The 16,732-nt window shown below is 34.9% G+C and overlaps 1 protein-coding gene across 4 annotated transcripts in view; it reads left to right on the top strand.

Annotated features, from left to right (window-relative positions):
- Nucleotides 1-16,732, top strand: part of GRIK2 (glutamate ionotropic receptor kainate type subunit 2) — a 439,202-nt gene that overhangs the window by 411,681 nt on the left and 10,789 nt on the right. For 3 of the 4 annotated variants that reach the window (XM_075414311.1, XM_075414312.1, XM_075414314.1), the window contains 2 exons: nucleotides 7,632-7,882; nucleotides 15,983-16,160. In XM_075414311.1, the coding sequence (XP_075270426.1) occupies nucleotides 7,632-7,882; nucleotides 15,983-16,160 (429 nt within the window). The remainder of the gene's footprint in view (nucleotides 1-7,631; nucleotides 7,883-15,982; nucleotides 16,161-16,732) is intronic. The other variant, XM_075414313.1, reaches the window with a different exon arrangement.

Here is a 16,732-nt window from a genome sequence, read left to right as displayed (position 1 = left end):
GCAGTTGCTTCTGCTCTTGCAGTAACTTAGTTGTGTTTGACTGGTAAACAGAAAGTCGATACTTTTTTACACATCTAGGTTTAAATATATGTATGTAAAACCAGCAAAGCCACAGGTATGAATGATGCAGCAACCTTTCAAAAAGCAAACAGTTCCAAAATTGAATGGAATAACAGGTAAATGATGTATTAATTTAGTCCTCCAAATTGTTAATTATACACTTGGTTAACATAACTGAAATCAAATTCTATATATCTGAAAATACTGAACAGTTCAGAAGTTTAAAATCTGCATAGATTAAAATAAATTCCTGGATTTCCTCTGTAAAGTACTAAACCTGACACTCAACACTGGCTTTGAATTTAGTAATTGTTGAGATTTCAGACTCTGCAGCTTTTTCCTTGTTATATTGTGGGGGTCACTGAAGATATCTGACCTATCCTTGACTATTACTTGTTGCAAAGTATTTCTCCTGGAGAAAACTTTCCGTCTTACTATCAAGCACTCTGCCTACATAGAAAATGTGCATATTTGTGTATATATATACATATGATACGATCTTAGGTAATTTCAAATACTAAGTGTAATGAACACTGTGCAGTGGTTGCAATCTGAACGTCAATAGTAGAAGTATAAACATTTTCCCCTGCCTCTGGTTTTCAAAATCTAAATTATTAAAAACAAAAATATATAAGCAATCACTTGGTTTTATTGTTAAGACACTCTAGTTCTCTTGAAGCTACTTTTTACCTTCAGACCACACAAATTATGTAATATGAGCATTTTTTTACCAGTCCTTGGAGATGAGACATATAAACAGATCTGCCTCTATAGCAATAAATAGGAAGCCATGTAACAACACAAGATGCCTTTTTCTTCTGCTTGCCTGCACTTAATCTGTAATCCTTCATATAATTTGAACTGTATTATTCATCACTTACACATGCATAAAAGTGCTGAGCTTCAGTTCTTCTATAACTAAAATAAATTAATACATCTGTCTTCATTAGTTGAACATAATGCACAAGAAATTGATGCAAATTACTGATTTTTATGCAGGTCAAACCATGTATTGAAACTAATTCAAGAACTTCAACTGCTTGAGCAGTTAATTTATTGTTGCTGAAATGTAAGAATGTGTAGCTAACATATTTGATGAAAGAACTTTTTTTTATAGTTACCTCAGAAGTATGAGCATACTGAAGTTCTGAGAGGCATGCTAAGAGACTGAGCTTTATACTTGTAAAGAATCGCCAAAATATTTAATGTCCAGTAGCTGTTGTGAGCAGACTCTGCCTTAGAGAAGTGGTTTTTAGTAGAAATTTACTGAACGGATGTAACTGAAGAAAAGACATTATTAAAACTTCAGCACTGATGTTATAATGCCTAGGAACATACGTATTTATTGCATTGTCAAAGACCCATCTACAAATGCAAAATGTCTGTGTCCTCATATGTTACCCCTAATTAGAAACAAACTAGTGTGTTGCATCCCGACACGTGGTGTTTGCATAGTTTTAAGCATTCTTTATCTGAAAAAGCTGCAACATCAGCTATTTATTTTGTCTGTTTTGCAAAGCAAATATCAGAGGACTCCCCCCAACCCCCCAAAACAACCAACCAAACAAACAACCAACCCCAAACTTCTTTACAGGAAGGGTGATCAAACACTAGAACAGGTTGCCCAGGGATGTTGTGGAGTCTCCATCCTTGGAGATATTCAGAACCCAACTGGACGATGTGCCTTGAGTAACATGCTGTAGCTTGAGAAGGTGGGGTGGACTACACCATCTCCGGAGGACAATTCCAAAGTTCAACCTTTCATAGTACTGAAATGCAACAGTTTTGTGACGAGAGTACCTTTTAGCTACATAATCAAGACTCTTCTCTTTAAGCAGTGACTTGAATTTGCATCCAAAACAGAGTAAAAGGAAGCTACTGGCTGTCTTTTGGTTTGAGCCTACCTAGTTTCATTTTCTGCACCTAAATTATTCCTTCATAATGGAAAAGAAATTTAAAATTCTGAAAGCTCTTCATAAAACTGAATTCTCACTATCTCATCCAACCCCACTGTTGAGGACAGAATTCTCTAAGTTGGCTAGAATAAATGAAAAGACTTACACCACAGCTCTGAATGTGTCATGGTGCTTTACAGACAAACAGCACAGTGAGTGAAACACTGAAAACAATGTTTTTAAACACTCTTTGAATAATTGAGGCTTCCCATTCTCACTATATATATGATACACTGTTAGCTGATGCCTCCTTTTCCCAGAGATCGACAAAGAACTGACTGTCTTGCCTCTGTAGTCACTTTAACCTTGCAAATCAAATTGGGGAACAGAAATCTGCATGGAAAACCTCAAAGAGTCAGCTTCTCTTACTTATCAGAGGGGTTAGAAATATATGGAATGCCAATTAATATAACAGTAGTAGCTGAAACTTCTTATCATTACCTATAAATGCAATGTGAGACTTTGTAGGAATTCTGAGAGCTCCAAAGGTGTAAATTTATCTTTCCATTTAATAGTTTATTTAATAATTTAAATAACCACATTTAAGATGACACTGCAGTTAGATGTACCCAAGACCACATGATACCTCACCCATGATGAAACAGCTAATGGTAAAACACTGACATTCATTCTTTTCACAATTTCCCTTATAGCTTGGCAGGGGGTTGGGGTGTTCTGCAAAGGCATGAACTGAGTTTTCAGGTCTGGACACTTTTGTTATGACCTTACACATTTCTTGTCTTTTAACATACTCTTGTCTGCCTGTCTGAAATCTTCAAGTTTCTAGAACTGCATGTAGCGTTTCATTAGACTTCCTCAATTCAGCTATTTATTGCTGGGTAGCGTTAGAGAAATATTTCTTACAAAGAAGTCTATATTTGCAAACCATTCATATGTGTGTGATACGGGTTTGCAAGGAGAATTGAAAAAAAAGCACTGTGTAAATACGAAATACTTTTAGCTATGGTAAACATAATATCACTAATTTTCTCAGTACAGGTTTCAACAAAGATATCTTCCTGTTCTGCAGCTGCACAGTTCAACAAGGATAAAGAGATAATAGTGTATTATGATTATGATCTTTTCAAACTGCCTGTGATATTACAATGTGTGGAAAATCTATGAATAAAGTTGCTACCTTTCATTTGTTTGAATTCAGTATTTAATCTATAGAAGAGCCATGCTTTAGAGCTGTTTACAACATTAATTTGAGGAGGGCTTGAGCGAACAAAACTGTGTTAAAAAAAGAAAAAAGAAAACAAAATAAAAAAATAGACTAGAACATGCATTTTTATAGACTAATGTAGTAATGATCTGAGTTTTTAAAATAATCAAAACAAAAAAGGTCTTTATGCTGTTCAGGTTATCTTGGTACTATGAAAAGAAACTGAGAAAAATGGAGTATATTCACAATTGAAACTGTTATCATCATATCCTATTTAATTATTAATTATTAATTATAGGCAACCATTATACATGCTTTTTTTGTAATTTACTCACCATGGAGGAAATGTTTTAAGCTAGTTGTAAATTAATATATTCAAGAGTGTCCCCTTCGTGGTGCTAAAACCGTAAATACTTATGAATACAAGAATTCATGAATGGCTACTGTAGTCCTAACACTCCCATATATTCATCTAAATTTGATATCAATTATGTTGTGTATTTACAGCTGAAAAAATATAAGAAATATAATATGAAATAAATCTCAGCTACATGATTTCTATTGCTTTACATCTCTGAGACATCAGGGCAGAAAACCTCCATGTATAACTTCTGCAGTATTTCTGAGACTGTTATCTTAGTTTTGTACAAATGCTTCAGACAACAGTTTTTTAAGGAAATTTTATTTTTAATTTTAAGTTTTCATAAGCAGATAACTGCAAATAGAAATTATCACATCCCTTATTGAGTTTTTTGATTATAGGAAGGCACTAAGGTCTCTATAATCTGTAACAGAAGGTCTTAAAATTCTTCTTCTGGCAGAAATTCTCATTCCTGCAAACAGCAGCTAGAGTAGGATTAGCATCTATAGATTATGTTCTGTAGGCCCTCCAGTCCCAGTCTGTCATGGCAATAGCTCATCAGTTGATAGAGTAATGAAAGCAGTAGGAATATAGGAAGAAGGAAAAGAGAGGGAAGAGAAAGTCAGATATTTCTGCACTGGACTTCTCGCTTCCTCTGCACTCAGTGGAAGATGATATACACATCTTTTTCCCTAATTTTGGGATGGAGTTTTAAACATTACTACATCTCTCCCCTCCTAGTCTTCCCCCCATTCACAGACTGGTAAGATTTTTTTCAACCGTTTGCCTTTTTATTGAAGGTTGAGATGTGCAGTTAACATTTCTTCACATGGCAGAATTTCGTTCTCTCTGTTGTTTATTTTTTTCTCTGCTTTATTACATTTCTTTTATTCATATTGTATTTATTTTGCAAATGCATTCATATACATTTTCTAGGAGTCTTAAAGTTTCTGTTTTAATTTTATTTTTTCTCTGGAATGGTAAATTCTCTTAAAGGAAATACTTCTGATTTTTAAAAATATAAAGAAAACAGGACATGCCTTCTTGCAACACCTCATGGAAGGGCTTGATTAATTTTTCTGTTGTGTCATAGGAGTGGCAGTGAAAATTACCAATAAAGGTCAAAAATCTTTTACATTTACTTGCTGAAATTTTTCACTGCTACAAGGAAAACAGTTTTAACTTCCAGAATCTAATCTGGATGCTTTGTCCACGTTCTCTACTTATTTTCTCTTCCTTTAATATGCTAACTTTATCACCACAGTTCAGACCAAGATACATTTTACCACTTCAGTTGTTTCTGCTTGCTATCAAGCTTGTATCAGAAAAAAATCTAGGGCTAAGTAAAACCTTAGGAAGTAATATCGTTGCTATGTTTCTTTTGTTCTCTTAATAACTACTTGAATCAGTATAACCAGCATTAAAACATACTTTTTTTTCAAATATCAGAGTTTAGGTGTACTCATTGTTTGTTGCAAAATGTGAATCAATGAATTTAGATCATTGTAAGTAATTCAAAAATAGAATAGAACTACAGTAGTGAATACCAGCTTTTTCATAGGTATAAAATTTTAAATGTTTAATTTAACAGTAGCAGTATGCAATGTTGGTCATCCCACATCAGTCCTTAATTTTGAGATTACAATTTTTGAGACAAGATAATAATATTGGAAAATACTGATATTGCAATAGGACCACATTGATTCTTACTTGTAAGACTACAATTTTTAAGACATGATAATAAGGTATAACAAATACAAATATTGAAGTAGAAACACCAAAGGTCCTATAATCTGTCCACTCAACAACTATTTGTGCAAAATTTGGCAAATCACCAACTGTGAGTGATACTATTGAAATGAATAACTATTAACTGAATGTTTCTATTGCAATGCTCATAAACCTGTCTAATTGCAGATAGGATTAGCCTGTGCTTTATAGCTTCCTTCTAGAAATTCCTCAGTTAATTCATTTTTTAAGCACTTCAAATAGACTAGAACTGTATGTGTACAAATCTGGTCCCTAGAATATATAAATAATACATGAAGAATAGTTGGTACTGCCTATATTTAGACCAACAGAAAGTATGGAAATGAAGTGCAAATCAGTTTAATTAGAAAGCAGCCTGTCAGATCAGAAGATGGCTTAAACTGGGTCCAAAATTTTTTCTCAGAATCTCACGATATTTAAGTTGTTGTTATTAAATATTTATAGGCAGCGTAACATTGAAAATATCCCCAAAAGATTATAGTATGCACTTACACTTCCCCAGGCTCTGGTGGACTAATTACTTCCCTGCTTCCATCTGACTGAAGAAATGTGTCAAGTACAGGGTTTTGCAGAGTTTCAGCATAATCAGGATGGTCTGAAAAGGTGTGACTTAGGCCCCTGCATGCACTAGTGAGTAGAAAAGAGTTTGTTTTCCTTTCTTTCTGCTTCTCTTACAGTCCTGTGTAAACACAGTTTAGCTTCTAATACAGAATATCATTCTTTTCTAAGCATAGATCATAAAAACACAAGTTCTTGCAACTTAAATACTTTCAGGCCAGCTTTTCCTACCTTTCATTCTGGAGTAAAGGAAAAGTCCAGGTTTTGTAATCAGCAGTCCTTCCTATGTTTTACTTCTCTGCTGGCACAGGAACCCTTTGCTATTAGCTTTATTCTTATGACGAGCTCTTGATATGTAAGAAGAAATTGAAGAATTAAAGAATAAATTGAAAGAATTTCCAAAAGAAAATCTGTTTTCCAAGAGTATAAAGAGCATAAAACAGCCTATCCATGCATTCCTTCAGCTCCTTCACAGCTGATCACGGTACCTGAAACAGTCAAATGGGCAGCATCTCTCCAAAGGATGCTGAGGATTTTTTTTAAAAGGTATGTAGTTAATGAAAATGCATTTGATTATTCAGCCAAAGGAGACACTGTAAAAATTATAGCTAGTAAGTAGCATTATTATGGCAGAAAGCAAAAGAGGAGGGATTTTTAGTAGAGTTCCTTTCATATCACATGAAAGAGAGGATGCCATGCCTTTTCATCTACTCTTTTTTTTTCCTGGAATTTCTTAACCACTTCAATGAGGAGTCTTTTGTTCCTGTTTTTGAAGGAGGAGAAGAGAAATCATGGGTTTGTTGTCTCGTTAAACATTACACACATCTTAACATAGAAAGCACTTCTAACTGATGTGATTTACTCTGTAACATTCAGAAAAGAAAAGCTTTCTGCATTGGCATTATTCGTTAATTAATGTAGATTTAAAAATATTCATTGAAAAGTCCTTGTGCACTGCATAGAGGAAGAGAGAGCAGATGACAGATAAAGATATGACACTACCCTTTGAACTACCACTTGAAATAGCAAAATGTTCAAAAGCTGCAAAATTATCATGTCATTTTGAAATATGGAATTATGAGAAAGAAATACATTAAAATATGAAAATTTACATCCCTGTTATCCAAACATACTTAACCTTATCTTTCTGACTGCTTTGCTACTTGGTACTGTTAATAAGTAACTGCTTGCTTGGAAGGTATCTGAAGTGCCTGACGATCTATCAAATAGAGACTCTTGTGGCTTGGTCCTGAAGCATTGATTGTTATTTCTTCTTTTAATAAAGTAATAATACAAAGTGTTTGTTACATTTTAGAACTTGGATTAGCTCTAGGGTAACAACCTATGAAGCAACAGCCTGTTGATTTATGTATATTAGATAAAATCTACTGCAGTATAATTCAAAGTCTGATGGAAACTGAAAGATGAATACTATTTCTCTGGATATAATAGTTGGACATGAATAAGTTTGAGACCACGGGACTCTATGTGATAGGACTAGTTGCACCAAGTTGCCTGGCTTACAGGCAACACCAGCTGGAACAAGTTTTGTGCATATAAATATATATGTGTGTGCACATGCATGTTTGTATTTACGTGACCAGTGTGACTGCGGTGAGATGCAAATCGCTTTTCAATAAATGTTATGATTGTAGAGGATACAGCTTTTCCTGTGACATTATATTACATTTTATTCTTCTCAGGAACAAGTAACTTTACATAAAATATACCTCCTGAAATATATGTTCCCTATGGTCTTTAGGTTCTCCATATAGAGACAAGATCACTATAGCAATTCTTCAGCTGCAAGAGGAGGGCAAGCTCCACATGATGAAAGAAAAATGGTGGAGAGGCAATGGCTGCCCAGAGGAGGAAAGTAAAGAGGCCAGTGCTTTAGGAGTTCAAAATATTGGAGGAATCTTCATTGTTCTGGCAGCAGGATTGGTGCTTTCTGTCTTTGTGGCAGTGGGGGAGTTTTTGTACAAATCAAAAAAAAATGCCCAGTTGGAAAAGGTAAGTACTGTCTTTTCCTATTTTATTTTACATTTACGGTCTATTTAAATAATACTTCAAGCATTTAGTAGTGCAATGTAGGTGATGCATACTGATTGTTTATTTTATAGTACAGTACTTGTATAACAAAGGATCGCAGCAAAGTACCCAAAGTTTTAGATTAACAGCTCTTAATTTGTCTTCAATGTGTTTAATTGTAGCCAGATTTCAGGACAAGTGATTATTTCTCCTCTTATTCAAGCCTGAAAAAAGACAGCTTTTTACTCCTGGAAGTTCACTGCAGTTAATTTTGTGGATGAAGAAGATATTGAAACTGTAATGGGAAACAAATTAATCTTCTACAGATAATTCTGATTTTCAAAAGACAAACTGTTTGTAGCTCAAAGTCAAAATCTAAAAATGGCTCTCCAGAAATGTTCTTTACAGAAGTTTATACTTGCAAAGCTGTCCTGGTAGCATCTGGAAAAGATTACATTAGCACAATTCTTTTTTTTTTTTGTAGGTTTACTACTAATGTGGTATCCTGTAATTTAAACTGACTCAGTTCTGAAAATTCTAGTGTTAATTTGTTCTATACTTGGAATTCATAAACCCACAAAACTGTAATTGTGTCAACTCTAGTAGTATCTTGTGAAATTCTTAGTTTGAATTATAATTTTTTTGCATAACATATAAATAAATCTGTCTCTATGTATGTGCCCATGTTTAAACCTAAACTCAAACTATATTTTATTGCTATGACATATTCTAAACTTTAAAAAATGAGAGAAACTGTTTTTACTAGGTCTTTTTCTTTTTTTCTTCTTCTTTTGAGGAGCTTGTGACCTATGGCAATATCTGTATTTCTATTTAGTAATTTAATTTCATAAAATCAGTAGTAAATCTAACAGCTATATTTATGTTTGTATTTTTCTTTTGAGGAGCTTGTGACCTATGGCAATATCTGTATTTCTATTTAGTAATTTAATTTCATAAAATCAGTAGTAAATCTAACAGCTGTATTTATGTTCGTATTTTTCCAGATGCTACTGGTGAAATTTTGTAACTTGAATTATTACTCAGAAAATTTACAATTTGCTTTCGCTTCTTTTGGTATGCAAGTGTCCTGTTATAAATGTATTGTTAAAGAAGTTTTTCTGCTAATGCACACACAGACAGTGTGAGGTCACAAGGCCCTAAACACAGTTTCAACATGGGTACATTGTATTACATTGTTAAAGGACATTTTAGATCCTCTTCTTCATGATACTACAGGCTAATTCCTTTCTGTTAAGATACTATTGGAATGTTATGTTTCTGAAATGAATTTGTAAGGAAAAAGATACCAGTTACTTAAGTAACCCATGTAAGTTGCAATAATTTTTACCCACTCCTGAAGTGGATATAGATTTAATACGGACATCAGTATAATTTGATTTAGCTTTTCCGGGTTTTTAACACACACTTAGAAAAAAAGGACTGTTTTGATAATGATCTTGTAACATGAATTCAGTATTTTGCAGAGTGTGAGTGCATATCTTACACAACAATAACAACATGTTGGAAGTTGTGTGAGGAAGCAAACAGAAACTTCTTAATCAATGACTTGTTTCTCTACACCCTATGGTTTTGTGGTTTTATTTATTTGGTTTGTTTATTTTTCATTTGCTTCTTTTTTGGTTTTACTTGTTAATGATGGATAGAGATAGTGATGACTGGAGGTATCTGACCTTTTAAAGGTACTTGTACAAGAAAGACCTCATCATATCATCTAATGTTGAGATACTTTAAAAGCTGGGAGTGAAACTGACGCATTTGAAAGAGTCAGGACTCTCTCCTCTCTTTCCTCCTTGCCGCTAATCTATTCCCTTCCCTCCCCACCCCACTACACCCACATACCCTGCTGTCAGGAGACCAGTAAAATTTCGGTAGAACTTTACTTATGGAACGAAATTAACAGGAAAATTATGCCAGCATCCCTACACGTGGCCTATGCCAGCAGCCCCTCACCCACTCTTCTCCCAGCATCCACAGACCTTCAGTGAACTTCTCCAATCCTCTCCAATTGTTGCAGATCCCGTTGGACTAGGAGAGGGAGTAGCAGCAGCCAAAGGGGAGATAGGCAGTATTGTCTCTGGTCTCTACATCTCCTCTGCTGGGAAAAGTAAAACATGCAAGTAACGCATAGGAAGAGAGGAGGCACCTATTTTTGGTAAAATTTATAGTTTCATCACTTTAGAATCAGAGTATCATTCTGGCATTTGTATAAGGCTTGTCAGCATATGGAGACAGAGGAGATCAAAGGTCATGTTAACAATCAAGGAATCAAAAGAAATCAGGTAACTTCAGCTACTGAATGTATAGACTATCCCGGGCTCTAAATGAGCGTATTAGTATGTGTTGGCTTTTTAATGTATACAAAACATACAGTTGCACTTCTAGTGAGGAGGCAATGCAGATTTAAAGTGTATAATCTAGATATGTTTTTTTTAGCATTTTTGATGTCACCCCACTCCTGGTGTGCATACGTAAACAGAGACATCTGCTGGTGTGAACCTAGTTGGAGGAGTGAAATTTTGAAAGGAATTGAGCTCAGAAAAGCAGCAGACAAAATTGTGTTATTTGCTAAAAAACTGTTGCATGTTGAAACCAAAGTGGTTCAGAGCATCCACGCTCCTGATGTGCTCAAAAGTCCAAAGGAAACATGTGACACTAGCTTAGTCTTTCTGGGAAACAGACATCAATAAGCAGAATGCCACACATGAATTCATGCCACCATAACACTTCCCAGACACATACAAATTCCTCTTTTATTGACAACTTTTAAAAGCAAAGATAAGCCTGGATATTACCAGAGTTACTTACTATGGGTAAGTAACTAACACTTACTATGGATAATTTGTTTGAAAAATGAATGTCCTAATTTGCTAATCATTTTCTATAAGATCCAGATCTGATGGATGTGAAAAGAAGAATATATGGATTCAATTCTGCTGCCATTTATAGCCATTCATAATTCATTAGCAGGTCAGAACTACGTCTGCTTGTGAAAAAAAAGCAGATATACATTTTGTTAATTTTGAACTGTAAGTACTTCAAAAAATGTGAAATGAAACACATGTCAGCATACCTTAGCTGTTTGTTTCACTAGGGGAGATCTGGTCTTCCTATAATACAAATTGTTAGATTAAATCTTAAAGCCTGCTGAAGTAATAACACCAATGGAGTATTTCTGGAGTTATATGAACAAATCATAACCTAAACATCAGTTAAATTAACATCTCTGAAGTGGTTATTTATTTATATTTGATTATAAAAGCAGTAAGCACAATGACTAAATTGATGCTGGTTTATATTTTATGTGCATTTTCCAAGGAAGACAAAAACAATGAACTTTCCATGCTAAACAATTCACTGCTCAGCTACACAATTGAACAGAGAAAGATCAACCTGGAAAGTTTATCTCACAAGGTACAATGAATGAGCAGTTAGCAGGACTGGACCCAAAGTAAACGTCAGTAGCTGTGAATATATCTGTGTGTTACATACAAAACAGTGTTTTATTTACAGCTGCAGATTCTATTGAACAAGAAATGCTGAATGTTGAACTGTGACCTGTGTATGAGACTATGTCTTTGAACATGGCACAAACTTAACTGGTTGACTCTTGCCCAAAATAAGTTGTTCACAGAAGTTTCAAACACCTTCTGCAAAATGCACAAACCATGTTTTGGCATTGATAATGTAAGGATAACAGGAATAGAAGTTTCTGGTCTTAGCTGGCTCAAAAATTCGTTCAGATTTACTGAGCTGCAGAGATTTTAAGTTATGCTAGTATTTGATCTTAAACTTACTAGAAATTAAATGTGGTTTTGCTACAATTGCCAATAATTCCGAATTTGCTCTCTACCTCAAACCCACCTTTGAGCAATGTGACAACCAAACAAATTTATTTTGAGCTAAATAACTCCTCTAGTCCTACCTAGTACACAGTCTCACTGATTTTTTTCAGGGGGAGTATTGGGAATAACAAAGCATTGTCCTTGTGAGTGTCAGAATTTTGACATTCCATTTGACACATTATGAAGGGATAGGAGGAGACGGCAGGCCAGAGGCTGTCCTGACTGCATTCCTGCAGAGTAACCACAAGATGGTGCCTTCTAATTTCTCAGAGGGAAATTTAATTATTACTTTTTAATAGAATTTATGTCACAATGCTCACCTATTTTTTAATTACAACCTTTCTAAAAAAATGCTGAAGACTTGTATTCTTTCCTTTTGTTTATAATACAAACATCTAATTATGTCATCTTCTTGGAAACATGTTATGAAGCAGACCTTTTTAATCTAGCCATTCTCGACAATAAATGCTCAGTCATTTGCATTTTATAATTGCTTTTGCTGGTGAATGACCTGCTCCCTGATTTTAACAGAAACTCAGAGGGCAGTGAATAAGCAATGTTAGAAACAGAAGCCATTTAAAACAATTACTGTGTCTTTTTTTTTAATTGATGTGCTTCAATGTATTATGGGTTTATACCCATTTCATACATCAGTTTTGTATACCTCATATTAGTATCATAAGGGCAAAAGAAAACATTGACCTTGAAGACCATTAATATTTAGCATAATATATCAATTATTCTCAGTTTGAAAATTTATTGACCTTTCCTTTGTTTTTTTTTTTTTTAAAGTCTTCTCAGAGATTATTTCCATGTTGATGCCACCTTCACAGAGTGATTAGATATTACTGTAAATGTCAGCTGTGTGGTAGAAACCATGTGTCCACTGCTAAAAACTTTAGGATGAATTCACAGTATTGCTGAAGGCAGTGTCAAGAATATATAGAACATTGCTTGTTGTCACACTTGCAAATGGTTGTCCTTGTACCTATTCTGGTCATGGTTTCTTTGGAGAAGCTGCAGTTGACTTGATAAGTTAGCTGCAAACCTGGTTTTATTAATGTAGTGGACCCACACCCTTCCCAAGGGGCAAGGAGGGGCCAAGAGCAGCTAGGCTGAAAAAGCTCCTGTGTTGTAATCATATGCAGTTGGCACGATGTCTTGATTGTGCTTCTCTCAAATACAGTTTAACTGTTCTTGATTTGTTTACATCAAGTTAGTGTAAATGCTAACATTAGTTTATTTGTCAATGACCTTCTACAAGCTGTTTGCACCAGGATAAATTTAATTCATTATGAGTTAGAATGCTTCTTTTTGGAATTGAAGTGAGTGAAGTATGTGCACACAACTTGTCCTAAATGGAATAGTCTTACAGGCAGAAGTTAACCAGTACTGAAATACTGTGGATGCTTCTTTATCAGCAGGATATGTAGAAAGTCAGTATTTCCATCTTTTAGTTGTTACCTTAACAACAGAGCAAAACAAAATTCCCTTAGTAATTTACTGTGAAGTATGAAAAGATTTTTAGGATCCCTTCCTCCTATTTTTTTTTCAAATTTTACTAAATTAGTTTTAATTAAAGCCTTTTTCATTACTTTCTCAAACAAAGCAGTTACCTCAGTTCAGAGAACATTCCTAATAGTTTGATATCAGAAGCCTTTGATATTTGGGACAGTAATTTGTAATGGTTTTGTAACAACCCCAGAGTAAGTCCCAGCCTAGTGATTTTTTTTTTGCTTTCCAGGGAAGGAAAGTTCAAAAGCTTTAAAGTTGAAAAGCCTGTTCCTCAGGCTGCTATAAACAAAAGAATCTGGGCATTCTTGGTAAATCAAAGTAAAAGCTTTGGGATTTATATCCCAAGTAACTTTTACACAACATACAGTCTGTGATGTAGTCTGTATTGTCATGTCACACTTTGTAATGGAGTAACCTCAGAATTTTTAATATTGACTGGGAAAACCAGCAGCACCTGTGACAGCTCATAAAAGGAAATGTTATTCCAACTTTATCACATTACATTCTGCAGAGATGCACTTGGAAAGTTGGGAGCTTCTATCATCCTGTACTTGAGCACTGTATGTGGATGTATGGATGTGTATGACTAATTTATGTGTGTAAATGTACAGATTACTTAAACTTGAGGTATTAATTATACTTAAATGCCCTCTTGGAAACCACCTAAGTGCAAATTAGAAGATATTTTCTAACGGAATATGCAGTTACAAGAAACAGCAAAAGAAGACAAATCCACCCCCCTAAACAAAATCAAACCTGCACCCCCCCACCCTTAACAGAAAGAAAGATACGAAAAGGCAAAAAAGGAAAACGTAGAAAAAAATAATCTGACTGCATTTGGCTTTTTAAAAACCATTTGCAAACAATAAAACATTAAAAAACCAATCTTTATTTCAATTGTTGATTGCAGCTTAACCAATATCTATTTGTTAATGGACCATTGCACAACTGCAACTGTAGGAATACAATTTCTGAGGGCTTACTATCACTCAATAGATATTCACTCAAAGATCAGAGCTGAAATTACAGGTCTGAGTTATGGAATATTTTATGTGTGAGAAGAATTTAAAGTTTTATAGAAAATTTTGGAAACCCTTACACACACGTATTTTACAGAAAGTATAGTTCACATTCACTCATGGGTAAAAAGAAGAAACATTTGCATTATATGATTATTGACTCCTCTGAAAGAATATGTTTTCTTCATTCTCAGGGAAAAAAAAAGTCAGATGACATTCATGTTTTTCTAATAATTTTTCATTATCTTCACCTAAATATTACTTTAATGTCACGTATACCCATATTTCAATATATAAATATTAATCTTTGCATTTTTAATTAATCAGCTATACAATGGCTAAGTATAGTAGCAAACAGTTTAGTACATTTGATTTAGATTACTTTGACTTTTTTGTAAGCCAGCAAAGTGACAACAAGCACTTCCAGCTGCCTTTTAGATTGAGGAAACATCCTAGACTTCCAGATGAAACCATGTTATTATAGAGAAATGGATGCTAACCATTTTGATATTGTGTAGTGCAATATGAATACAATAGTGTTTCCAAAATAGTAGAAACCATTGGCACTAAATTAATACTAACAGTCTCTCTCTGTTCAATATGGTTTGAGGCCATGGCAAATTTCATATTAACTTTATACTATCACATTGACCTATGAAACTAGCATAAATTTTTACAGTGAATAATGTACAATGGGCTTTAGCACAGCAAATCTTAAAAAAAAAGCTGTTTAGCTACAGATAAAATCAGGTAACAAAGGTTTAATTTATTTTCTAAAATGTTTCTGTAAGATGGACTATTTATTTTAAAATTAAAATATATGGTGTTATATACAAGATTTTATTCCGGATAGATTCATACGCCAAAGGATTCATGACATATAATCATCACTTCCTTTCACCATGCTGAAGATCAACTAACCTGACCTTCCTTGGACGAACGGAGAATGAATTTAGTTCTAGGATCAAAAATGATTTAACAGGTGAATGAAGTTTCACATCCAGTGGCTGAGAGCTCCAAATGTCAGATGAATAACTTCAGTGCAATAAGGATCACCTTTGCCGAAAGGCAGGGAAATACCTTGTACATCTGTGATCTCAAAATACAGAACCATTATACTGTTGCACTGGATATTATTCTTAATCAGATAGACAGTACAATATATTCTGTTACTTGTTTGGTCAGCAGCAGCTACGTGGCTGAAGTACTATGTATTGCTATCAGCACTTATTAAACATGTGGAAATCATCTGTAACCATTGTCCAATGACTCTGGACTGCAGTAATACATTCTGGAAGAAGACCTGGACTGGTGTGGCAAGCTTCACACCGGTAAACATTATTGCCACGACTGAAACACAATCGACAAATAGCACTTATCACCAGTGATCCAATTTTTAAAACCCAGAACCAGACTTAGGAACTCGGAGATTTCTGAGACTGTAAGCCTCTTTCACAAGAGGTGGAACTGAATAGTAAGGGTAGATAATATTTTCCAAATGCTTCCCCTTACTTATCCAGCATAGCACCTATCTCCCTTGGATTAAGCTGACATCATACCCCTATTTCAGCCAGGTACTGGAAGCACAAAATGACTTCACCATCCTGGTCTGACAACAGAGTAGGACTGTGTATCATCTGCCTGCCGATGACACCACAGCCCAAATTATTTCATTATCTCCTCAGTGGCCTCATATACATGTTGAAAGGAGAGATGACAGGATGAAACCTTGTGGAATCCTGCATGAGAGAGAGCCCTCGGGGCTGATGAGCAATTGCCCTATGCCATCCTCTGGGATTTCTCTGAGAGAAAAGAGTGGAACCACACAAGTGCAATCCCATCTGCCCCAGCCTAGGTCCACAGGTGAGTCAGAAAAACATCATGGTCAGTTCAATGGCCAGAAAGGCTGCTGGCAGAGCTAAACAAAGCCACCTTTGAAAAAGCTTTCTGCACTGATAAGAGTTCTTCATCAGCCACAGCAACTAATGTAGCTGTCAGGCTGCACTCAGACTGGAAACCAGGTTAAATAGTTTTAGAAGACTTTAAACGGACTCAGATTTCCTTTACCACAAGTCTCTGTCATTCACCAGAGTGCATTTTGTTTTGTCAGGAAATGAATTTTAGAATTTGAGAGTGGCTGAACTGGTTGTTTTTGGACACCAATTGATAATTTATTTAAGGCAAGCTGGAATCTTATTGTCCCACTGGGAGACACTAACAATCTATTCTAGAAGTGGCCTGCAATGAGGTCCTGTATGTCATCTAAGTTCATCGCCTAACTAAAGCTCAGTGAGAACTTCAGCCAGCAGAAGATTATTTCAGTGTTGTTTTGCTACAGGAAAGGTCAGTCCCATCCGGTTCTTGTTGATCCTCTCCATAAAATAGCTAGACAAGTCCTTGAAAAAAACAACGTTCAATTCAGTCACAGGATGAAG

The sequence above is a fragment of the Opisthocomus hoazin genome, chromosome 2, assembly GCF_030867145.1.
Source record: "Opisthocomus hoazin isolate bOpiHoa1 chromosome 2, bOpiHoa1.hap1, whole genome shotgun sequence".
In the NCBI taxonomy this organism is placed as follows: domain Eukaryota; kingdom Metazoa; phylum Chordata; class Aves; order Opisthocomiformes; family Opisthocomidae; genus Opisthocomus; species Opisthocomus hoazin.
The sequence above is the reverse complement of the archived record's forward strand: the minus strand, read 5'-3'. Positions and strand labels throughout refer to the sequence as shown.